The 25,987-nt window shown below is 44.6% G+C and overlaps 1 protein-coding gene across 1 annotated transcript in view; it reads right to left on the bottom strand.

The window, feature by feature from the left end:
* Positions 1-5,167: 5,167 nt before the first annotated feature.
* IL1R2 (interleukin 1 receptor type 2) overlaps positions 5,168-25,987 on the bottom strand; it is a 33,562-nt gene continuing 12,742 nt past the window's right edge. Inside the window, exons 2-9 of the mRNA XM_082746597.1 lie at positions 22,549-22,676; positions 21,680-21,944; positions 16,118-16,298; positions 13,571-13,745; positions 11,563-11,625; positions 9,800-9,935; positions 7,765-7,907; positions 5,168-5,348 (exon numbers count right to left, since the gene is read on the bottom strand). Of these exons, the coding sequence (XP_082602723.1) occupies positions 5,209-5,348; positions 7,765-7,907; positions 9,800-9,935; positions 11,563-11,625; positions 13,571-13,745; positions 16,118-16,298; positions 21,680-21,944; positions 22,549-22,676 (1,231 nt within the window). The 3' untranslated portion in view covers positions 5,168-5,208. The remainder of the gene's footprint in view (positions 5,349-7,764; positions 7,908-9,799; positions 9,936-11,562; positions 11,626-13,570; positions 13,746-16,117; positions 16,299-21,679; positions 21,945-22,548; positions 22,677-25,987) is intronic.

Raw genomic sequence — 25,987 nt, 5'->3', positions numbered from 1 at the left:
CAGTGAGTCGGGAGAAGAGCTGGACACGTGGATCTCAGCTCTTCCCCATGGCCAGGTTGTCCCCAGGAAAACGAATACTTGCTCTGCTCCCTCGTTCTGTATTCTTGCAAAGGACTCAGCCCGGCTTGGGGCCAGCTGTTCTCCAGCTGTGCTAAGTCCCAGGAGTCCGTATTAGGAAACTCTCTGTTGCTGCCCATCTAAGCCACATGATGATGTAATATTGAAACTGAGCCCCCCATCATCATCTCCAAAATGTAGCTTACAGGATTTGCCTTGATTTTTTTTGGCGGGGGATGAAATTGTGTAAAACCTATAAAATCTTGCACATTGTAAACGATTCAATGTCAGTTTCCTCTTCTTCCTTCTTGCTTTTTTCCTCCATCATCCCAAGCTCTCCCTGCCTCCATCCTTGCAGGTGGCTGAGCTTCTCCTGGCCCCGTGTGGCCCCACGCTTGGGCCTCCCTCAAGGGCCTGGTAACGGCAGATGGGCCGTTTCTGAAGAACCAGTGGCAGTACCTCTAGACTGTTGGCAGGAGACTATTTTGCTCTGCTTCAACCAAACAAGAAGGAAGCGGTTTCTGCAGGCACGCTAGGGAGGAGGAGGGCATCCTTCTTGGCTGAGCTCTGTGGGAGATGGGCTGCAGGCCCCCACCACCACTCCACAGGGGCTAACCACGTGAGCCACGGAGGGGGAGCATCTGTGAACACACAGGGAGGCTCCCGGCCCTGCAGCAGACAGGGGCTGCCACCGAGTGTGCCAGCTGGACTGCTCGTCCTCTAGACACCCCGGGACTCCGCCCTCTGTGGGGTGACAGCACTCTGTGGGAGGCCAGACGCAGCAACAAGGAGACCTTGCGAGATGACATGGTCAGCAGATGCCCACAGGTGGGGACAAGAACAGGAAAACAAGCACAGAACACGGGGCCCTTAATGTGTCCAAGTGAGCTATCAGCAGGAGTCATGGAAATAACGGGTGCGAATTGGATAGTAGGGGCAGGAGCCGGGAAACTTGGAAGAGTCCTGCCGGGGTGATCGTGTTTGTTCACACAGGTTGGCAAGTCCTGGAAAAACCCAAGTGACACACGCTTTCTCTGTCCAGCGGCGGACACTTTTGCAGTGCCTGCTTGGTCGTGAGGCCCTGGGCCGGTGCCGGGGATACTCCTGTCCCTGGAAGGTCTGACACTAGATATACAGTCCTACCCGCTCCATAAAGCCCCTACACATTCCCCTAGCACAGGAAATCTTTGAGATATCAAATTTAACTCTAGTGCCTAAATTAATTTTGGTGCCCACTCCTGGTGTCCACTGCCATCCTCAGTCGGTTCTTGGCCAAGTGGTATTTGATGAGGTAGGGCCTGCTTTCCTGCAGGTAGCTTCTCGAAGCATGAGGCCATCAGATGCTGACTACTGCCCCATCCCCCTGCTTTTGTGGCGGTGGGGGTGGTGGTGAAAAATTCCATTTCAGAAAGTTTGACCAATGGAATGAACATAAAGTAGATGAAGACATCAAGAAAACACCTTGTTTCTTTTGTTTGTTTGTTTAGTTTGGGCTCAGAATTAAGCAGAATTCTCAGTTCAAGACACACACTCTTCATTGGTCCATGAGTGACCTGTGTCTTCGTCTGTTTGATAATAAAGAGTAATAATCCACGACTCAACAGGAGATCTAGACCTTGACATAACTGAGGTCTTTCTAACCCATCCCAGGCCTGGTCCCCCACCAGTCACCTGTTGTGCTCACTATCCTGAAACTTGGGTTGCTCATTCTCTTGCTTTCTTAAAACACAGACAATTGTAAACTTTTAAAAGAAGATAAGTGCTCTTCAAATACAGATACATACATATCTAAATATAGTTAAAATATAGTTTTATCATATATGTGCCTTAATTACAAACATATATAAAGACACATATGTATGCAGAGAGAGAGATTTTAGTTTTAGCTGTTTTTCACTTTCACTAAAAAGGGATCACGGTATAGATGTTTCTAGGACTTATTATTTACTCAATAATATATGTCTGAGGCTCCTCCGTTTTGCTGTGTGTAGCTATGTTTTATTCCTTTTCACCGCTGTAGAAGATTCGACAGAGTGATTACACTCAGCTCATGGACACATTCTCTTGTCCAGTGTGTACTTGGTTATTTCTATACTATTGTTTTTTTTCCTCTGTATTATGGAAAACTCTAGGCATAGAAAGAGAGAGGATTATATAAGGAGCCGCCATGCACCCATCACTGGTGTTAACAATTGTCAACAAACGGCCAGTCAATCCCATATTCACCCACACTCCCCACCCCCCCCCCCAGTACTGGAACACTCTGATGCAAATCTCAACTATCATCTGTAACTATTTCTCGAAGTCTGTTAGAAATACAGCAACTCTGCTTTCAAAATGTAACACAATCCCAGTATCACACTTACACCTTGTTATTATCATCAATCTGGTGTCCAAAATTCCCTGGTTATCTCTGTTCTTTCTAAGTGCAAGTTCCCCCCAACACCCCACCCCCGAGCACTGTGGATGGAGGAAGTGCATAGACCACGCAGTCAAGGTGAGTCTCCACACTTGTCAGCAGCTCTCCTCCGGCTGCAGGCGGCTTCTTTTCTGGGTCATGGCTGAAGCTACCAGAGCCTGAGTGGGGGGAGCTCCGGGGAACCCTGGGGAAGGGGTCCCAGGAAGGAAGAGGACGAGAGCTGCGTGCCCCAGACGGAGGATCCAGAACGGGCAGAAGCACCCAGAGCTGCCCTTTGCTTCCGTCTCAAGCCTTGTGTCACCTCATTCAAGGTCAAAGCTCCAAATTCGAGACCAAGAGTCCTCTGCCTGCTCCTTCTCATTTCCTTCCCTTCCTTCCATGCTCACAAGACAGGCAAGGAAGGAAAGAGAAGAGAACCGCAGGGAAACGCAAAAGTAAGGCTCAAAACCTGCCTGTAAACATCCTTGGTCTGAACCAGCGGTCAGCGAATTTTCTCCGGACAGCGCCAGAGAGCTAACAGTCAGACTTTGTTGGCACGATCACCCCGCCTTCAAAAAGCAAAAGCAGCCCCAGGCAATCCATAAACAAAATGACCGTGTGCTCACAAAACTTAATTTACAGAAACAAAGGGCAGGCTGCAGTTGGCCAGAGGCTATGGTTTGTCCACTTTTGTGTCTAAACAGTACAACTAGTTTTGCTCCTGTCTATTCCTCCTACGTTTTTGATGATTAAATATAACACTCTGGGATAACTCCTGTTCTTAGCCCCATTTTCAGATCAGAAGACTGACATACGGCACAGCTAAAGGGGTAGACCGTGAATTGAACCCAAGAAGTCTGTCTTCAAAACCCTTGAGTTTTTCCCCTTTTTCTAGCAGCCAACGAATTTTAATATGGTCTTAACCATATATATTGCATACACAATATACAATTTTTTCTTAATGTTACAAATATTTCAGTCTTGCATTCTTGCTCTTTATAGATCACAATTGACACATAATTGTTCATCACCAGGGAAATCAGTTTCATTGAAACATTTTATACATCTGTTTATCTTCTGTTGCTGAATTCATCTAAGATTAATTCCCAGGAGCAGCATTCCCAGGCATCTCTCGGCCCTAGTAGTGGTGTGCTGGGGAGGGGGGCACTGGCTTGCGGCATTTGCCAGTTTTTATGGTGTCAGGAACTCCCACGATGGTGGATTTTAGGCTTCCAACACGACATCACTGAGCAGAGCTGGGAAAAGATGCCACACTTGGCCCTCGCAAAGAACAAGCTGCACCCAGCAGCCCCTGGCTTGATACAAATTGCCTTTCTACTTCCCAGGACAAAGTTATAAATGGAATTACAGGATGTGGGAGTTATTATCTGGAAATGACCTTGATGTTGCCTTTTTAAAACTGGATAGTGTGTGAGTGCCTGGGTATCTCAGTATTGTTTTAGTTTATATCTCTGTTACTGAAACAGATCATTTTTCCACGGTCCCATTGTGTGTTTCTTCCACACATTCCCTGTTCATGCTTCCCCCATCCACGAGGGTTAGGATGCCTTTCCTTAAACCCCCTATGCTGTCATTATTAATTCCTTGAGCTCGCCTGACATAATTTCCTTTATGTTCTGCTTTTATTCTTTTGTTATGCAGGAATTGGATCATAATCAATCCTTTTATTCTTTCATTGGTGAACACAAGAAACTCTATTCTATGTTTACCTATTCCACAAACATGGATTAAATGTTCAGTGGCAGGCATGATTTCAGGTATCAGGGATACAGCCATGACCAAAATAACATCTCTGGCCTCATGCTATTCCCATGGGGAAAACTGAAAATAAACAAGTATGTATGTAATGGAAGGTCTGGTGGTGATAAGATCTATAAGGACACAAAGCAGAGGGAGAAACCCGAGAGGGAGGGAAAGAGGTACCATTCAGAAGTGTGCCTCTGGGAAGGTCACTTGAACAAAGACTTGAACTCAAGTGAAGGAGTGACTCATGCTAGTTTTTCTGCAATCTGATTTCTTAAAACTGAATTTACTAAGTTAACTGGGATTTGGGGGGGTGGAGGGGGATGAGGATATGATATAAAAGAGGTTCTGATTATATTTTTCCAACGTGTATGCAGTTATCTCAATACTTTTCCGTCCTCCTCATTTTCAGAAGCTTTGAGATAAAGCGGAGTCTATTTCTCAGTTCACTAAAATGTGCTAACATGTATTTTTCTCATAGTCTCTTTTAGTTGTTATTCTTTGGCTCATCCTTTTGGGAAAAATCCACCAATTTTTGCTGATGCTCCTTCTTTAGCATTTCTAAATCCCTCTTTCCAGTCTCCAAATGAAATTCCATCTTCCCAAAAAGGCAACCTACGTCTTATCTTTGTTATCTGTTAACATCCTCCACGGAGCATAGCCAACATAGATTTTTAATACATTTTCGTTAAAAGACAAATGAATGAACTACAAAATTCATTTAGATGTTTTCGACGCCACCTCACTCTTCTAAATAGGTCACAAGTGTCCAAGAGCTACTCTCCCACACACATGTACACTTGCTCCTGTCAGCTTCAGAATAAACATCACATTCATACTTCTGTCCTTTACTATAAACACAGCAGCTCGTTAAACCAACTGAGGAAGAGCAGAATCCTCGCAAAGGCCAAGTCACCTCCATAAAAAAGGATATCGTTTGACTCTGAATTGTTTTATTGTCTTTATTTTACTTGCGTGAGATGAAAATCTTAATGGCCAGTCTTTAACGTGGTCAAACCATATGCTTTTCCAGTTCTGTGTTTACACCGTCTGTGCATCCATATTCCCACCAAAACCAAGCAGACCAGGGAGAGTGGGGCCAGTATGGTCCCCCAGGAGAATGTGGCAGCTGTGGGAAGAACAGAGTCACATCATGGGTGGAAGGAACATTCTCTCACTGCCAAGCAGGACAGTGCAGTGCATGTTTATAGAGAAGAGTGGAGCTGGAGTTCATTTTTTCCTAATAATTGTGCACTGGCTTTTCACAAAGCATGCCCCTCACAGCAGATCAAGGATATCTGAGAAGGGCATCTGCGGCATTAGGGAAATGAACAAGGGAGAACAAAAATCGATCAGAGAGCGATCAGAGAAAAGAGCACAGAGTGGGGTGAGGTGGCGAGGGTCTCTGTTCCACCTGTTGAATAGTGTGCAATAAGAGATTATCCGTTCAGGTCTCAACCAGACAACGGGGACGTGGCCAAGGTCCAGCATGGCCTCTTCCAATGAGTGAGCATGTGAGGGGGATGATAGAAACTAACAAACACAGGAAGAGAAAACCAACTTTGAATGTAGGAGCTTTAGGTGTCAAGAGGATTGCTTGGACCCAGCTATTTTATATTCTACTCCTTGGCATCTCTGCATCATGAAAATGTGGAGAGTACAGATAAAGACGTGACAAGCAAACACAAGAACATGAGTCCTCCTGGACTCACTGATGACGAGGCCAGAGTTCCACTTTTTTTTTTTAAGATTTTATTTATTTGACAGAGAGAGAGAAATCACAAGTAGGCAGAGAGGCAGGCAGAGAGAGGAGAGAAAGCAGGTTCCCTGCGGAGCAGAGAGCCCGACGTGGGGCTCGATCCCAGGACCCTGGGATCATGACCTGAGCTGAAGGCAGAGGCTTTAACCCACTGAGCCACCCAGGTGCCCCAGAGTTCCACATTTTTTTTTAAAGATTTTATTTATTTATTTGACAGAGAGATAGAGAGCACAATTACTTGTGAGCAGAGCAGCAGGCAGAGGGAGAGAGAGAGAAGTAGGCTCTCTACTGAGGAGGAAGCCCAATGTGGGGCTCGATCCCAGAACCCTGGAACCATGGCCTGAGCCGAAGGCAGCTGCTTAACCAACTGAGCCATGCAGGCGCCCCCCAGAGTTCCACATTTTAAAGCTACTGTTTATCATCATCTACCTGGGCCTCTGGGAACCAACACAATTTCAGACTGTCTCTCGAGATGATTCTTCCACCTTAACATCCCACAAGGCTTGGAAATGCATCAAGCTTTAATTTGCTGAGCAGCCATCGGGACACACCTCTCCATGCTGGGGACAGGCTGTTAGCTGTGCCCTCGGCCATGAGTCACAGCCAACCCCACAAAGGAGGGAGAAGGCTCACATTATGAAAATGTTTAAAGGTCCCCAGCTTCGGGTCCAGACAAACCACAGGTTCTTTTGGGTCACAATCTGAACCCCAGAAGTGGAATCTGCTTTCCAAGTCTGGACAACTACTGACTCTTTCATGGAAACAATCTAAAGCATCAGCCTTTGCATATGTGTCCTAGGACAGCGGTCCTCACACATGAATAGGAAAGGAGCCTGCTACCTTACCCTCTTTGGCCTTACCCTGGAAGAATTGGGGTAGATCTGGGCTGAGGCTGGGGCTCTGTGTTTTCAGCTAGTGGCCCAAGTGGGCAGTGCTGGTAGTGCTCAGACCACAACTAGAGAAAAGCTGTATGCGTCATGCACTGTCCTGAGGCTTAACCAAATCCTCAGCTTTTCAATTACAAGTACATCTGCAGCTGCCTTCCCAGCAAGGGAGAGAGAAAGTGGAGCATTTTGTTGACTTGCTACAGATTGCCCAGAAGGCATAAGGAGACCGCTGCTGGAGATCACTTTGGCTTCTGCCTCGTCCCCTCTGACTGTCAGCGGTCTCAGCAGTACCTGTGTTTCCCTTCCCCACTTAAACGCTGGGAGGAAATCAATTTGGTCCAAATGAGAGCACGGGTTTCTCTTTTCTTCTTACTGTATATGGGCACTGAGTTGATGTGACTACAGTCTTGTGCTTTATCTCCTGGGAACCAATGTCTTTAACCTGAAAGCTGCTCTGAGCCCTGTGGATCTCCCAGCCCCCAGCTCTTGGAGAAGGGAGTTCCTCAATTTCGGGATAAAGACCGTCGCACACTCCTCCAGGTGTCACCAGAAACCAGCTAGTCCTGCTGATCCAGGGGCAGAACCACAGAAGGACACGGGTGCGTGTGTATGTGTGTGTGTGTGTGTGTGTGTGTGTTTAAGTTTATCACAGAACCACCTTATCATTTTTCCTGAAGTCAGCTTGCTATTTAAATTGTTCCTTGAACATAATCTCCCAAAACCAGCTTCCACCCGACAAAAAATAAATCATAAGAACTGAGAGATCCGCTCTGGGTGGTCCACTAACAGGAAATGGGGGGACTTCCTAAGCCATCAGCTGGAGAACTAGCAGTTTTGTCTAGCAACCACAGACCCCTGCCCGTGCTGCTTTCCCCTCAAACGTCCCCCCAGGTACATACCTTCTTTGACTGTGGCGCGCAGTGTCTGAAAACTCAGTCTGTTGCGGACAAGGCATTTAAAATCTGTGTTCAAATCCTCCCTTATGACTGGATCAAAAATCAGGGGCACTTCAATGTAGTTCTCATTGTTCTCCGAGTATTCCCTGAGTGAGAAAACATCTGCTTAAATGCGCTGTAACCAGTGCAAGCCCATCTTTACAAGGGAGATGTCCGAACATTCTCAACGAGAAGGACCCGCTGTGCTTAAATTGGTCTCAGGATTCATAAAGAGAGGAGCACCTGCCTTGATTTTGGTTCCCTATCTGGGAGAATTTCTAAACCTGTGCTTGAAGGTGGAAGTGACACTGAAGATGTTGGTCCTTGTAACAGGACACTTGTCACAAGAAGAACTTAACAGGAGCCAGTTTCATTTGGATGTTGGGAAAATTCATTTTTCAGGCTATTGACGAATAAAGAGGCGGTAGTGGGAAAGAAATATCTGCCTTGGAGAAACTTGACTGTAAGGCCAAAAAATCATTTGCATACTGAAGAGGAGGGATTTTCCAGGAATCCTGGCCTCCACTGTGTTTCTTCCTCTCATCTCCATTGCCAGCTGTAATTCCAGGAACCCAAGCTCAGAGCAGAGGGCCACAGACAGGCCAGGCCAGGCAAAGGTTCTGGCCAGCATCGCCGCCGTTTGTAATGTGATCATCATCTGAAGATGCTTCACTGCTACATAGGAGCATGAATAAAAATATCACTGATGTGCATCTGCTAGGCCTTTCTTTTCTTTTCTTTTTTCTTTTTAATCCTTGGGAAAAAAGGCTCCTTTAAGTGAGCGGATAGTATGAGTAAGCTAACATGGGGCATGTGAGTGATGCCACGCTTTTCCCAACAGGGACTTGGCAAGCAAGCAGTTGTGCTAACCACATATCATTTTGATTCACCACACTGCATCTAGAAAGATCTTTTTTGATAGGTCAAGTGGAAGTTGAGCCTAATTCATCATAGTGGAACTTGAATTTTAAAATTCCTTGATAATTTGATGGACGCCTGGGTGGCTCAGTTGGTTGAGTAACTGCCTTCGGCTCAGGTCATGATCCTGGACTTCCAGGATCGAGTCCCGCATCGGGCTCCCAGCTGGTTGGGGAGTCTGCTTCTCCCTTTGACCTTCTCCTCTCTCATGTTCTCTCTCACTCATTCTCCCTCAAATAAATAAATAAAATCTTTAAAAAAATTCCTTGATAATTTGCAAAATCGAACGGTCTCCCTTTCTCAAACACAGATTTACAAGGTCTGACTGTCCTACTTTTGGGTTGAGAAAACATTTTCCAAAGATGAATGCTTATGAGAACAGAATTCTTCCTTTCTTTGAACATTAACCTTCCTTGATGCCCATAGCCACCCTCAGATACTGTGGCTAACTCTCAGACTCTTGTGAAGAGTTTGTGAAAACATTTGACACTCAGATTGCAGGGTGCGGCATGGAAATGTATGAACTCCAAAGCATTTTTTTCGGAAAACCGTAAAAATCAAGAAACAAATGTTTAATGAAACAGCTAAAAAAATGCAACATCAATGCCAAGCAGTCAACTGCAGCCCAGCTGCTATAAGGAGTTCGATTCTTAAGAACAACTAGTGATACTTAGAAAAATTCAATTTTTAAAATTCTAAAAATCTGCAGTGCCTGGGTGGCTCAGTTAGTTAAGTGCCCAACTCCTGATTTCAGCTCAGGTAATGATCTCAGGGTAGTGGGATCGAGCCCTGTGTTGGGCTCTGCGCTCAGCCTAGAGCCTGCTGGAGATTCTCTCTCCCTCTTTCTCCACCTCTCTCCCAGCTCATGCCCTCTCTCTCTCTTTCTCTCTAAAATGAGTAAATAAATCTCTAAAAAAAATAATAAAATTCTAAAAATCCAACAGTTTACAATCAAAAAGATTATTTATAGAGTTGTGTGTCCTGGTCTGATCTGGTGCGACATTGTCTCTAGAAGGAAGAGCAAAGCCTTCGGAAATCCCATAAGATGCTTCTCAGCTGACAATGACCTTCACCCACTTACTGGCGCTGCCCTTCAGCCACACGGCCTCCCTGGTAAGCGTTCTCTATTCTGGTATTGTTGGCCATCCACCAGAGCATGGTGGTCGACTGTGTCCCAGCTCCTAGAAACACCTTACACGGGATTCTCAGTCTTGAACCTGTGCACAGCAAGACACCATGTCAGAGCCCCACCAGAGAACAGGGGTCACGCCAGCCCCTGGTGGCCACGTGGCCACCAGCAAATCCAAGTGGCAGACCCTGCCCCACCTTCTCAAATACCCCTCACCGGCCAATTCTTTCCTTAAAAGGAAACTTGTTTCCTTCAAATGATTCTGTTCACACAGAACACCAGTATCGATCAAGTGTCTCCAGTTCCCTCAACTGGTCTTCATGAGAGATGAAAACCCTGAGGGCACATGGCTTCCCCAAGGTCACTCAGCTCCTACAGGGCCTTCTGAATTCATGGATGCCTTCTCCCACATTTTCTTCTAGGCACCTCAAAAAGTCAGATGAATGTCTCAATTCTTTTTCTCTGCCCATTGCTGGCCTCAGCCCTCCTGTTTCTCCCAGGAACCCCCATGGGTGATATGCCTCCTCCTGGTGGGTTTTTTAATGTACGGCCCCCCTTCAGGCTCTTCTCACTCCTTCACCACCTCTTACAACCTTAAGATTTCTTGGTCAAAAGCAACCCATTAAACCTGGCCTCACGTAATTCTGCCATGCACTTGAGTGCATTCAAAGCAACAGGGTGGGGAACTCAGCTCCATTTGGCTGGGGAATCTAGGAGCCAGGGTGCTGGAATCCCAGCTGGCACCAACCCGTGTGCCCACTTCCCCAGGTTTCTAGGTGGTTTATTCCAAGGGCCGAGGCAGCCTGCATTGGCAGCAATCCCAGCATCTGTACCAAAGTCCCCCTTCTCTATGACTACCAACTAAAATTTAAAATATAAGCCCAATACCAAACAGAAGAGAGACCTGGATGGATGGATGGATGGATGGATGGATGGGGAGGGAGGGAGGGAGGGAGAATGAGGCCTACAAAACCATTATAGGGAAACAAACACCAAAATGGTACAGGCTTCCTGGATACATAGGCCTGTTGGAAGCCCAGCCTGACATGAGTGTGGCTTTTGACCTTCAATGAGCCCACAGTGATGCCCTGAGCAGCTTTTCTTTCTACAGAAGGACGCCTATGGGTGTTGACACTGACTGGGGTCCCGTGAGACACAGTGATAGTCAACAGGGAAGTGGGCACTGGCCGGGACAGCCTGAGCCACAACCACAATGGGGTGAAAACTGGAAAACCCTGTCAGTCACTCTCATCATCCACCTTGACCAGCTGAGCAGCTCTTTCGACCACAAGAGACCGTCTCTGTGGGGCCAGCAGTGACGGGGTCAGCCTCGCGTTACAGATGGACTCTTAGGGAAGTGCTGCACGTCAGCCAAATTTTGGAGAGACTTATTTAAAACATACTGCAAGTATGTTTTATGCAAGTCCCCAGGAGGGGATCCTGCTGTTAATCCTCTCACACAGTTGACAACTGCCACCAGAACGTTGGGATTTTCACATTTAGATTTTTGCTGGTCCGGTGTTCCTGTGACAAAGTATACCTATTTGCACACAGTGTCATTTCTAACATCTGACGGAAGGAAAGATGTCATTTCTGCCTCTCACGCAGGGGCTCCAGGCTCCTACCCATGCACACTACAAACCAAAGGGGCAGGGGACCTCAGGCTTTGGGACTGAAGGCACCCCCGTGGGTGACACAGTCCTCATAGGCCTTACCCAGTGAAGCTAATATGGTCTGGTGGGGAGAGATAATCACAGGAATTGTCTCCTCTTCTTTTTCTGAGAAAGATATGAGGAAAAGAGCTTCGATTAGGGAAGCCATCATTTCAAGCTGAGATTCAAGTTCCATTGTTTAGCTAATTAACAAAGTTATCCCCTAAAGTATGGCCAGCCATTGTAAGATTCGACCTTTGTCTGGCAAAGGAAACAGGCTCTCCACAAAATTGAGCATCTTTGGCCAATGCCTTTCCCAGAAGAGATATTACTGGAAGAGGCCACAATTAAATACACATTCCACTAACAGATGTTCTTTGCTTTGTGATAAATAATTAACCATTCCCTTCCCCGGCTTCCTGAATGAATTCTTAATAATAATCTTCTCAACGCTTACAAGATAGGCTTTACCCCAACGTCTATTTGCCCTAAAATCTGCCCCCTCCTCTCCATTCCTGCTTCCCCACATGCCTGCCTCAGAATACCATAGAGTCACTTTGAAAACATAAACAGAGACACAGGAATTTGGGAACCACCCGTTTCTACTGCTAATCCCACACTGAATGATAAGGAGCATGACCCAGCATTGGCTACTATGTCTTGTTAATAGAGGACATAAACTTTTTTGGGAGGCAGACAGAGGGGAATCTCTGAATAGAAACTCAGTTCCCCAAGAGGTACGTCTCCCAACTTGAAGAAAGTAGGCACCTGACTTGGAGTAAAAAGCATGGCTGTGGGTGGGTAAAGGGCTGCCCATCTCGGTAACTGCTCACTCTTCCCTTCTATCTTCCCTGCAGAGCATTTTGAAATCCTAACATGAGTAAGCATTAGGCAGCCTCACAGCATGAGGAGCACATGGCTTCTGGGCCAAGACCAGGAGCCTCCCCACAGTCACGCCCCCCACCAAAAACACACATAGTCACACGTGGGGGTGGCAAGGGTAGTTAAATACCTCTGTGCTTCTCAAACCTAAGGGTGCATCATAGTGTGCTCACAACTTGGGGTAATATGTGGGCTGGCCGCCCCCTAGTGTTCTTGTGGAGTATCACATGAACAGGATAATTCTGAGCCCTTTGAAAGTCACCGGAAGTCTCTGTGATTTCCCACTCCAGGGAACAAGTTGTTGATAGGAATGAATCCTCACAGGACTATGTCATCTAGAGATTTCAGTTCATGGGAGATATCCCATGGGAGTTTTCCCTGTGGTAAAACTGAATATCTGGATTTTCTCTGGAAGGGGCAAAAAGTTACACTTCTCCCTTCAAAGACCAATTATTTAACCTTAATATATTTTCAAACCCATCTGAAATGTCCTAAAAGACTCCCAATTGTGTATTCAGTATATAAAATAAATAAAAGCAGCATACTCTCTAGGGCAGAGTCCAAAACTCAAGCCCTTTTATGTTCCTTGTAACAAGCTTGATGTCCAGCATGTAGGCAGTACATGTTAAACAATTTTAAATACTCATCAACACTGTTCACAACATTCTTTTCAAGTAGAACTCATTTAAAGCAATGAGAGCCCTCACTATCTGAAACTCTGATTTCAAGGGTCATGTGCCTTGGGGAAGCCCAAGAAAGGGGAATTTCCACTGGATATGCCAATGCAAAACCCTCTAACTAAAAAAAAAAAACAATAAAATCTTAATATCCTTGAATTATAAATAAAGTTCTGGCAACCATGATGCCAGATGGCTGTCTCTGGTGGTGTAAGCCTTCCAAAGGGACCTTCCCAGTGAACCGTTGTATGGCCCCCTCTGCTGGTGTGTTTTAGCCACACCTGGAACCCTACCAACCACTCAGCAATCCACCTTTCCTGAGAAAAACACCCTGCTCTCTATCTTTCAAAGCTCCACACATGTGTTTTGTGAGCCTGATGCTTTAGGCGAGTTGATAGGTATGTTTTCCTTTCACACTGAGGACATTCAAGGAATTCCACATGAACCCTCATTAGTTCTTTGCATGCTTGTTATTGACAGGGTGGGGAGGTCCCTCAGTGGCAAATACTCACTGTTGACACGGAGTTCAATATTCCTAGTCACGTTGTACAGCATGCCTTCGTGGGTAAACGTTATGGCACAGCTGTAATAGCCCGCATCCTCCACAGACACATTATAGATGAGTAAGCGAGAGGTTCCCTTCACACTTAGAAACTTCTCGTTGTCTTGATCCAGGAGGACAGAATCCTTAAGGGAAAATACTTTTCAGAGTTATGCTATGTGCTAATTTGTATTTCAAAAGCTATATATGAGTAGCACTCATATTATCAATCAGTGTTAAATATCCAACCCAAGAACTGCCCTGGTATTTACGTAGCGAATGTACTTTGGACACACCACTAAATGTACTTTTTAACAGAGGGAATTTGTTAACAGATAAAACGAAATTGTGGGATGTGTTTAAACACAATGTTTATTGCACATTCATGTGAGCATAAAGGGAAAAAAAGAAACTACCTCTTATTGGATAAAGTAGGTCATTACTGCCTTGGGAAACACGGAGGGAAGAGTAGTGGTATGTCATCAGGGTGACTGTAATATTCAGGAGATGTATTCAGGGAAAATAAAGAAATGATGTTAGAGTAATGACTTTAAAAATCATTTCAACTTTACAGGTCAGTAAAGATGGAGAAAAATTTGTAAGGAAAAACTAAGTGTGAGGAATGAGGGCACACTTTCCATATGGACAAAAAGGTCCTGAGGATTCTGCACTACAGAACCCTCAAGATCAAGACCTCCAATAACAGAAAACGTTGAATGGGATTCGAGAAAACATCCCAATGAGCACAAAGTGTTCTCAGGAACCTATCTTTCAAAACCATGATGACTGAAAGCTTGCGACAGTCCAACATAACCTTGAGTCATCTCAGAATCTTGCTCTGAATGGGAGCACAGACATAACTGGAATAGTTTGTCAGCTAGTGGCTCATCAAGTGCTATTCGACAACATGTCTAATTAAAAAGAGAGACCTTATTGTTCCTAAAAAAGCCAAATGGGGCTGAAAAAAGCCAAATGGGGCTCAGTCCCCCAATTCTTCCAAGGCCACCAAACCCCCAGGGTTTCCCTGCATGGCAGTAGTGTTTGGAGCCTGGCCTCTCATGCTGGAGTGCTGGCTTTACTATCTACCAGCTGGGTGACCTTGGGCAAGTGCCCTTACATTTCTGTCTCTCTGTTTCCTAGTATGTAAAATGGAGATATTAGCAATCTCCACTTTGGTAGGTTACATGCCAGGGAAGCTAGACCAGAATTATACACAGTACCTACTCGGTAATGATTAGCATTGGTATCCTATATGTATCTTGTAGCTATAATACCAGTCAACTGGCTGAGCGTCTCTTGATTAAAAGGTTAATTTCTATCAAATATTAAGCAAGTAACTGTAGTTTTCAGTATCAGTCTATGGTCTATCTAGATTAGGGGTCAGCAAATTTTTCTGTAAAGGACCAGACAGTAAATATTTCAGGCCTACAGTCTAGATGCCCTCTGTCCTCTGCTAAATTTGAAGAGCCACTCAACTTGGCCCTTGCAGTATGAGACCACAAACAGCGTGGCCACCTCCCAGTAAAACTGTATTTATGGACAACGAAATTTGAATTTTATATCTTTTTCACATATCATGAAATACTAGTCTTCTTTTCATTTTTTTTAAGATTTTCTTTATTTATTTTAAAGAGAGAAAGAGAGCACCGTAGGGCAAGTGGCAGACAGAGGGAGAAAGAAAAGCAGGCTTTCTGCTGAGCAGGGAGCCTGAAGTGGGGCTCGATTCCAGGACCCTACGGGGATCAATCCCAGGACCTGGGATAATGACCTAAGTCTAAGGCAGACACTTAACTAACTGAACCACCAAGGCATTCCTAACTTTTTTAAAAACATTTCTTTATTTATCTTAGGGAGAAGGTGAGGGAGAGAGAGAGCAAGCGTGTGCTTGGGGTGGGAGGGGGGGAGTGAGGGGGAACAGAGGGAGAGAACCTTCAAGCAGACTCCCTGCTGTGCATGGAGCCCAATATGGACCTCGACCTCATGACCCATGAGATCATAACCTGAGCCAAAGCCAAGAGTCGGATACTCAACCAACTGAGCCACCCAGGTGCTCCTCTTTTAATTTTTTGTTTAACCATTTAAAAAAGTGAAAACTATCCTGAGCTGTCAGGCTGGTGACAGGTCAATTTGGCCACTGATTATAGCTATAGTTTGCCCATACCTGGTCTACACAAGTGCTCTATGATAGTATTTATTCAACCAGTCAAGAAAACAAGTATTTCTTTTTTTTCTACATTGCTATAGACAAATGTCCATGTAAAAAGCTATTTTCTGGAGTAAGCTGTCACTTACTCCATTCATTTTGCATTCTGGCTTCTCAAAGTTCTACTCTGAGGACCCTTACCCAAGCCACATACAGATGAACAGAACCTATTAGTCAGCCCCCTTTTTAAAAATAACTGGTTGTAAAAAACAGAAATATAAAAGTGAGTATATTGTCCTCAGAATGAGCATTTTATATCTTTCCTGTGTCTAGTAAAACACATTTTAATTAAAGCAGCAATTTTTAAAGACGTACCTTGTACCAATGAATCTTCATGTCCATTTTGTTATGGGTGAATTCACTCAGCTCAGGGCAAACTAAGGACCCAGAGGTTGACAAACTTAGAATTTGTGGGTACGATATGAAAGGCAGGGAAGCTTCTGTCTTCTCAAAAACCTTGAGCTCAATGGACATTTCATCACAGTAAGAAGCATTTCTGAAGTAAAGGGGAAAAAGGCATAATAAATGACAAGGCAAAATAACAGCAACACTAAATGAAATTGAGGATAATTTTCCCAAACCCATTAAATTCTGGGAATCATCTATCAACTGATGTCAAATTTCAGAAAACTGCAGAGAACTCTGGGTAAGATCTCTAAAATATTTTTTGCAATACTGCATGGGGGAAATGAACTTGGCAAGCTTTTTTTTTAATTTGGGTTTGTTTTTTTTTTTAATTTTTGGTTTACCTAACTAACCTCAATATCATAATTCTATTAAGACCATAGGACTGGGGAAAGGGTAGAGGCAAAACATTGATAGAAACATGGGGAAAAAAACATAAAAATACAGTTATCTCAGCTAAGTAAGTTCCTGGCTACATAATCAACAGAGACCAGGAGAACGTGTGCTATATGAGGAGGGGAAGGGAGGAAGAAGCCTGCACAGCAAAAGATCAAACAGTCTATATCTAAAGAAGGAAGAAAGTGTGAAAAATGTCTGGAGAGAAGTAAGTGATAAAAGCTTGGTACCTGAAAGTAAAAAGAATTAACTCAAATGGATAAAGCCAATATCTAATATTATATTTCATGTCTGCTTAAGAAAAGGAAAAGGATGAACAAACATCTTCGGCACAAAGAAATGCAGAAAGCTATCACCGTGAAAAATACATAATCTCACTGTAAGTCAAAGAAACACCAATGAGGACAAAAGACCAGTGCACACCTGAAAATAGGCATGGAAGCAGCTGGGAGAGGTGTGTGCCAGGCCCTGCACTCAGTGCTCTCCGTAAGTTATTTCATTTATTATCCAACCCTACAAGGTAGGAATTATTAGCATATCATTTTTAGATGAGGAAAATTAGGTATACAGAAATGAAGTTACTTCCTAAGACTGCAGAGCTACTTAGAGGTCCGACCAAGGTTAGAAGCCCAAGGAGGGCTCTGGGAAAACCCCTAAATTGGGGCAATATCTCCAGAAACCAAACTTATTACACATACCAAGAGTTCCAAACCTGTTCACATTATTGATCTGGTAATTACATATGGGCCAGACAGTCCATGAAAATAACTCAAAAAAGACTGGTGGGTAGAGAGTAACTTGGTCACCACCCACATTCTCCATGTGGCGTGGCCTCCCCACAGCAAAGGGATGGTGGTCATTAGGGCTGTTCACCGAGTACGTCCAGTTCCCCCGCCCTGAGCAAACAATGGAATTACACATCATGGCCCCACCATGGGTGATAAATAAGCCTTTGTGGTTTTAAGCCACTCAGATTTGGGGGCTGTTTGATTTAGCAGCATAATCTACCCACCATGGTTGACAGAAATCCAAGCAGGTTCTAGATCAGAAGCAAATAAAAATCACAGGAATAGGGCTGTGTTAATACCTGCCAAAGGGTATTAGGGCGACTACTGTTGATTCTTACTCCACTGGAACCCCAGTCTTAGAGCTGGAATAGAGTTCTAGAGATCAACCAGGGGAATTCTCTCACATGCTAAGGAACCTTGACCCTGGGATTTCATCTGCCCCTCTCAATCTCAGAGCTCTCTTTTCCTACAAAATCAGAAAATAAAGGGGTGCCTGGGTAGCTCAGTTGGTTGAGCATCTGACTCTTGATTTTGGCTCAGGTCATGATCACAGCGTCATGAGATCGGGCCCCACATCAGGCTCTGAGCTCAGCAGTGTGTCTACTCAAGATTCTCTCTCCCTCTCCCTCCACCTGCCCCCCTCCAAAATAAATGAATAAATAAAATTTTTTTTAAGAATAGAAAATAAAATAAGGGAATTAGGTACAATCTTTTTAATCAAGTAGAAAAAGAAACTGTAAGACAAACAGGACTCAGTTCACATCTCCCTGGTTTTTGCATATTATCCCTCCAGTAGTCAATAAGTATTGCCTTTGGGAAAGAAAAGTCATTTCCATATATATGCAGTCCATCTTCTATGGTGCTCCCGATAACTAGATGCTTCACATGCTGTGATTTCACAGGACTCCCAAAAAACTCTCCCCATTCGAGAGGAGAAAACTGAGATCCATAAATGCCAAGTAATAAGACCAAGGTCCTACTGGCTAGAAAATGAGAGGGCTAGGATTCACACTCATACCATTCGACGTCTGAATTCCAATCTTTGTCTACCACACTATTAAATTTTCTTAGTAGCACTCCTTAGGAAAACATTAGAATTTTCTCCTCTAAAAGGTAGGAAAAACTATGCATTTATAGCTATTGTAAAATCAGATATCCACATTGCCCTGAAAGGGAAATAAGAGACTGCCTACCTGTTTCCTAGGCAAGGTCCACAGACAGGACTGAGCACACCACCCCCTACCCCCCACCTCAACACACAACATCTAAGACTGGGGCTGATATTGTCTGAAAATCTCCCATTCACCAGTCATTCCCTTGTGCTATGAATCCACTTTATTTGGTTCTCTTTCCAAATGAAAATCCTCATCGGTACAACTCCTCCTTAAATCAAGCAGATTTAGGAGATGTGCAGGCTCTAAAGCTGGCTAGTAGAAGGAGTGGGCAGAGCCTGGGGGCAGGATACAAGCAGCAGCTGGAGACAGAAGACCAGAAGCACCAGTTCCCAGTCTGCCCTAATCCTTCCAGGAGAACTTAGCCAGGCAAGGTTTGAAATCACCAGCACTAACTGCACCTACAACTTTCTCCTGCAAGAAGTAGCAAGGGGGCGCCTGGGTGGCTCAGTGGGTTAGGGCCTCTGCCTTCGGCTCGGGTCATGGTCCCGGGGTCCTGGGATCGAGCCCCGCATCAGGCTCTCTGCTCCGTGGAGAGCCTGCTTTCTCCTCTCTCTCTGCCTGCTAGTGATCTCTGTCTGTCAAATAAATAAAGAAAAAAAAATCTTAAAAAAAAAAAAGAAGTAGCAAGCTTTGCCAAGACTACTGAGTGGGAAATGGACAGTCTTTTCAATAAAAGGTGTTAGGAAAACTGGATAACCACTTGCAAAAGAATGAAGTCAGACCATTACCTCATGCCTTGTATAAATTTTAATTCAAAATGGGTCAAAGACCTAAACACAAGTGCTGAAACTATAAAAACTCTGAGGTGAAAACACAGGGCAAAAGCTTTTCATTAGATACAGCAATCTTCTTGGATAGGACATCAGAAGCATAGGCCACCAAAGAAAAAATAGATAAATTGAATTTTATCAAAATTTTAAAAAACTTTGTGCGTCAAAGGACATTATCAAAAGAGTAAAAAGGCAACCCATGGCATGGGGGAAAATAGTTGTAAATCATATATCTGGGAAGGGATGGATAGCCAGAATATAGAAAGAATTCCACAATTCAAAAACAAATAACTCGATTAAGGAATGGATGAAGAAGATGTGGGGTCACCTGGGTGGCTCAGTGGGTTAAGGCCTCTGCCTTCAGCTCGGGTCGTGGTCTTGGGGTCCTGGGATCGAGCCCCACATCGGGCTCCCTGCTCAGTGGGGAGTCTGCTTCCCTTCCTCTCTCTCTGCCTATCTCTCTGCCTACTTGTGGTCTCTGTCTGTCAAAGAAATAAATAAAATATTAAAAAAAAAAAAGAAGAAATGTGATACACACACATACATACACACACACACACACACACACACACTGGAATATGACTCAACCATAAAAAAGAATGATCTCTTTCCATTTGCAATGACATGGATGGATTTAGATGGAGTAACACTAAGTGAAATAAATCAGTCAGAGAAAGACAAAGACTATATGATTTCACTCATAGGTGAAATTTAAGAAAAATTGTGTTCATCACAAAACAGATGAATAAAATAAAAAAGAGACAAACAAACAAAAAGATTCTTAAACACTGAGAACAAACTGGTGGCTGCCAGAGAGGAGATGGGTGGTGGGATGGGAGAAATAGATGAAGGCGATTAAGAGTATACTTAGCAATGAGCACTGAGAAACGTATAGAATTGTTGAATCATTATACTCTGTACCTGAAACTAACATAACAGGCCATGTTAATTATATTTCAATTTTTAAAAGAAATTTAAAATAATGAGACAACAAAAATTTTAAAGTTAAAAATGGGCAAAGGACTTAAATAGACATTCGGCCAATAAAAGACACAGAAAGATGCTCAGCACTACTAATTATTAGGGAAATGCAAATCAAAACCATAATATATCACTTCATGCCCAGTAGGATGGCTATTATACTTCTCCAAGAAAACAGTAAGTGTTGGTGAAGATGTGAAGAAACTGGAACCCGTGTATACTGCTGATGAGAATGTAAAATGGAGCAGCCACGTGGCAAACGATATGATGGTTTCTCAAAAAATTAAACATAGAATGACCACTGATCCACCAATTCTCTCCTGGGTTTGTACCCAAAATAAGTAACAGCAGGGACTCAAAGAGATCTTTGCACACCTATGATCAGATCAACATTACTCACAGTAGCCAAAAGCAGGTAGACTGTCCCCTGACAGATAAATGGGTAACCAAAACATGGTGTATTTATGCAATGGAATATCATCCAGTCTTAAAAAGGAAGGAAATTCAGATACACCTTCAGTGTGCATGACCCTTGAAGACACTGTGCTCAGTGACATAAGCCAATCACCAAAGCACAAACACCGTCTGACTCCACTCCTCTGAGGTAAAGTACTCAAATTCACAGAGAGAGAGACAGAAGGTGGGGGCTGCCAGGAGCTGGGGGACGGAGAAGGAGGAGTCGTGGTTAATGGGCACAGAGCTCCATTGTGGGAAGATGGAGAGTTCTGGAGATGGACGGTGGTGACGGTTGCACAACAAAGTGAATTGGAGAGGATAAAGAGGAAGGGGGCTCCAGCCTCCACATCAGGAGCTCTGAGTTCCTGTCTCAGCTCCACACACACCACCTGGGAGCATGTTATTAGTGAGCTCGGTCCCCTCACACGTACAATAAGCAGTTGGGCTAACTCATTCCTCAAGTCTCATCCACTGTACTACATCAATTTCTTCTTTCCAGGTGGATGTGGGCATGAACAAAATGGATCAAGTCCCTGCGGAACTAGAGTTTACATTGTAATGGGCTAGACAACATTAAATAGGTAAACACATGTGTGTCAGGTGAGGAAAAATACCAGCAGGGGAAAGAGAGGGACTGTCAAGAGTACTGGTTTAGGTAGAGTAGCTAGGGAAGTCTTCTCCAAAGAGGTGAAATTCGAGCAAAGACTTCAATGAAGGGAGAGAAGGAGCCATGAAGGCATCTGGGGAAGGCTCTCAGGAAGGAGCTTTCAGGAACAGTGAGGAGGACAAAAGGTCCTACACACTGGATTTTGAAATCCACGTCATCATTGAAGAACCATGCAGAAGCCCATTCTGGAAGGAGACCCACCCCCTACCCTAGTAGTCCCAGGGGATGTGGGGGTTTACCCGACAGTGCAGATGTAGGTGCCAGAGTCCTCCTGCAATGCTGGCAAGATCCAGAGAGCACCATCCTGGATCCACATTCGTGTCTCTTCTTCCCCTCGGACCGTTGGAGCAGAATCATTCTTACGCCATGTCACATTGACATGGGGGCTGACAGACGTCCACAGCCAGAGTTGCATCTGGGGGCACCTCAGAACCACAGGCTCCCCTTCCACCCTGAAGTCGGTTTTGAAATGCTTGCCAAGAAATCTGCAGTTTTCTGCTGCCACTAAAGGACAGGGAGACCACAGCTTTGCACAGTCAGGCTTTGGATCCAAAAGCTCCTTTGACAGGCACATCTGAAGAAGCTGAGTGCCCCCAAACAAGTGGCCTTGCACCCTGGGGGTCCCATTAACACCTCCTGTTATAATGATTTCAAAACTCCCCAAAACAACTTTAGGGCTTCTGTCCATTCCAATTTAAATTTTGTGGGAAAAGTTAAATCTGGTTCATATGGGGACAAAAAACGGTTAAAAAGTTTGGTCATATTTTTTCACTTGTTGACTCCTTAACATTAAAAGTAGATCTGGGCTGAGTTCAGATAGAAAAAGAGCTTGGTTGTGACAGGACATGTGGTTAAAATCCAAAAGCATCTTTTATTGAGTCCAAAGGCACTACTTTCTGGGCTCACTCTTTGGCAGAAATGATTCATGCCCATGCAACAGAGGAGATGGGCAGGAGAAAGATCTGTCCCACTTTGCTTTTTGAAAACAACAAACTTCACTAGATAAACAACTACATTTCCCAGAGAAGCTGCAGGCAGGCCCTCTTCAGCTAGATTAGTAAGATTTGGTAGTAAGATTCAGCTAGATTCAGTAAGATTGATTTCTTACCTGTGTGTTCCTCAGGCTGAATGGTGAAGGCTGAAACACTCATTATCAACGTGTACAAGATGAACATCATTTCTGGCAACTTCTGGAGGACACAGGAGATGGAGATCTCAGGTCCAGCACTCGGTAGCCTATAGGAGGATACAGAGGGGTCACCAGGAGCCAGAGAGAGAACCCCTTGAAGTTGGTCCCGGCAGCAGGTTCTGGAGGCTTCATCTGATGATGGAAATCGTTTTGTCTACAGTTTTTAGCAAGAAAATACAGAAGCTTTGAAATTGCATCTCAGTAACTATATTCACTGAGCATACCTACCATCAAACCCCCAAAGCACTTACAAGGTGTCTTGGAATAGATGTTCATATCCTAATGTCTCTCTCCTGGAGTACGCCTTAGCATTCTCTGCCCTGTGCCAAGATGCTCATTCCTCAGCTATGGCCACTGCTCAGGTTCTCTTCTCCTTCAGGTCCCTACTCAGCATCCCTGGTGGTGAGGTCTTCAATGACCTTCCTGTGTGAGCTGCACCACCCTTCTGCCTCGATGCTCCACATTTTTCTTTCCTACTCCATTGCTCTCTATGGCATTCCTCATCAACCATGTCTCCACCCTCTGGAATGCCAGCTCATGGGCTCAGAGATCCTACTGTATTTTACTCACAGCTACATCCTTAACTTCTATTTGTTAAATGAATGAATGAGTGAATTAATCACTAGCTGCGAAAAAGGTTTCATATTTTACATGTCAAAGAACTATTCCTATTGTCTTTATGGATTAGCTCTTACTTTACATACAATTCCGACATTCACTGGCAGACTACATACACCATGAACTCTCTGGTCTCCTGGGGGGAAAGCCAAATAAGGTCCAAATTGTGAATAACATACACAAGTTCGTGAAGAACTCCTGCCTACATACCTTCCCAAGACCAGAGCACCAGGTGCCTCTTACCTCCCTGCAGTTCTCAAATCATATCGTAATTACCTGTCATATTAGCTCATCAATGCCTCAACAATACTGCCAACAATCCTCCTCAAAACTGAAATGCATGAAACAATAGCCATGGCAATTGAGCCAATCGTGTAAAATGGTTCTGGCTCACAAGTCCGGGGATCAGATGGGGGTTGGCTGTCTTAGATCAAGCTGGGCTAGGCGTGGCTCCAGGCTTTGGGTGGGAGCTAAGTCGGCTCCATGTGTCTCTCATCCTCCCTGGATCTATGACTGCCTGAGAGATAGATGAACCTCTTCTGTGATGGCAAAAACAGAAGCAACATGGACAAGAGCACTCAAAGCCTTGCCCAGAACTAGCTCATTCCCATGTGCCCCACATTCCATTCACCAAAGCAAGTCACATGGCCAGAATTGCCATCAGTAGGACAGGGAAATTACCCCCACCTCTAGTAGGAGGAGTTCCAAGTTATGCCAGGAGGGGAAACACGTGGGAGCAACCATGACACTTACTACACCTGTTTATAATATGGCTCCGCATGGGTGGGGACAGCCTTGAGTCCCCGGAATAAGCCTGGTCTTATTCATAGCCCTCAAGGCCTACAAGATGCCCAGTCCCAGAAAATTCCAGTGAGTATTTATGATCAGAAACTAGCAAGGACTTGAAGTGATGAGTGAGTCCAGGAAAAATAAATAAATAAATAAATTCCCTCCCACTACCCCTCCCCCATTTCCTTAAAGTTTAACTTGGTTCCTGTTCCTTGAACAGATATCATTGTGAATGTCTCACAATAAGCCCACAGGTCCCTTAGGTGGCCAGGGCAGGGTTAACAGACTGAGGAAGCAGTCCTTGTATGCTAGAAACTCTCGCTCATCAGAAGGCATGTGCTCAGAATTGTAGTCTGAACTCCCCCTCTGGTGATTAGGAGCCAGGATGGGTAGTGAATGACCTGAGATGTGCCCCTTCGCTGGGTGTCTACCCCAGGGCTGTTTCCTCTAAATTCTTCCTGGTTCTGTATGGTCTTATCCTTCACATGTTTCTGAAATACAAATATTTCCTGTAACTTTAACCACTAACCCCAGCCTCAGGTTAACCAGGCCACTTGATTAGCATAAACGTCACATCAGCATTGACCAAGGTGCTTTGTCCTCTACACCCACATTAGCTTCTCACGTCCCTAACTGTGCTGATCCCCACCAGACTCACTGGTTCTCTAGAAATGATATGAAAGATGTTGGAATCAAATACACATGTATAACTAGTACCACATATCCAAATAAGTGAACGAAGTCAAGGATGGTGACACAGGGATACGTGTAATAGTGACAGCTACTGAGCTGAATACTGAGCATCTATTCTCTCATTTTACCCCCATGATGTGAGTATCATGCCAATTTGACAGATCATGTAATAGAAGAGATTAAGGAGGTTATGTAGCTGAACTAATATCTTACAACTAGTAAGCAGGAATTGAAGTTTAAACTAAGCCCAGGACTACTGATTCCAAAGCCCTAACTCTTCAAAAATACAGTTTCTATGACAGATGTGCTAGTTTCCTCCTCTAATATTAGTCTTTTCCTGATTCCCCAATTATAGAATACCTAACTCAACGCGGCACATCACTAGCCCACATAAAGACTACATTTCCCATCCTTCCTTGCAACTAGAAGTGGCCACGTGACAGAATATAGGCCAATAAAACATAGGTAGAAAAGTGGGCTCCTTCTGGGAAGTTGACTTAAAAGTCTCCTCAAAAGACTTCAAAGTCTCCACTGGTCTGCCTTTCTGCTGGCTCAGTCTGGATGTGATGGGTGAACTGTAGCCATCATGTTGGGCCACAAGGCACAGGCCACTGGCTGGCAGTGCTGGGGCAATAAGACAGGAGCATGAATCCTTGGTGGCTTGGCTTCGTGGAACAGCTCTCCCACCCTAGACTTTTTTGGTTTCTGGGTTTTTTTACGTTTAGACTTCCAGCCATACACAGCCAAACCTAATCCCAATATGCAAACTTTCCAAAGTTTATGAAAAGGACCCCGGGAAAAGGAGCCCTGCCGGGACTGTCCCTAGTCCTCTTTCTGATACTCAACAGTTTCAGAGCGCCAATTCAGCTCAAAGGCAAAGGAACTGGGCAGCCTCCCTTTGGAGGGGAGCACCCCCCCGCCCCCGGCAAGACAGGTGCAGGCTTAGCCTTGATTTATGTGCTTTGTAACCAAGTTTAAAATTATTTTTATGCCAGAAAGTCTGGCTGGTGTTAGCTGAGGCTTCACAGAGCTACAGAGCAGAAAGTGTCCTAGAGAAATCCCCTCACTTTCTTTTTCAGGTGTTGAAATCACCTTGGACATTAATCCTCTTCTCAAAATTACATGTGTGGTCAGAGCGAAAAGTAGAGATGTTTCAATGAAGATCCTGTTCCAGTGGAACAAAATCTTAAACTGTTGTCCTCCTCAAGCAACAGCTGGCCATTCTCCATCTCCCCTTTGGCCCCCTTCCAACCCAACC

This window comes from Mustela nivalis (assembly GCF_964662115.1).
Source record: "Mustela nivalis genome assembly, chromosome: 8".
NCBI classification, from domain to species: domain Eukaryota; kingdom Metazoa; phylum Chordata; class Mammalia; order Carnivora; family Mustelidae; genus Mustela; species Mustela nivalis.
Note: the sequence above shows the minus strand (reverse complement) of the source record. Positions and strands in the feature narration are given on the sequence as shown.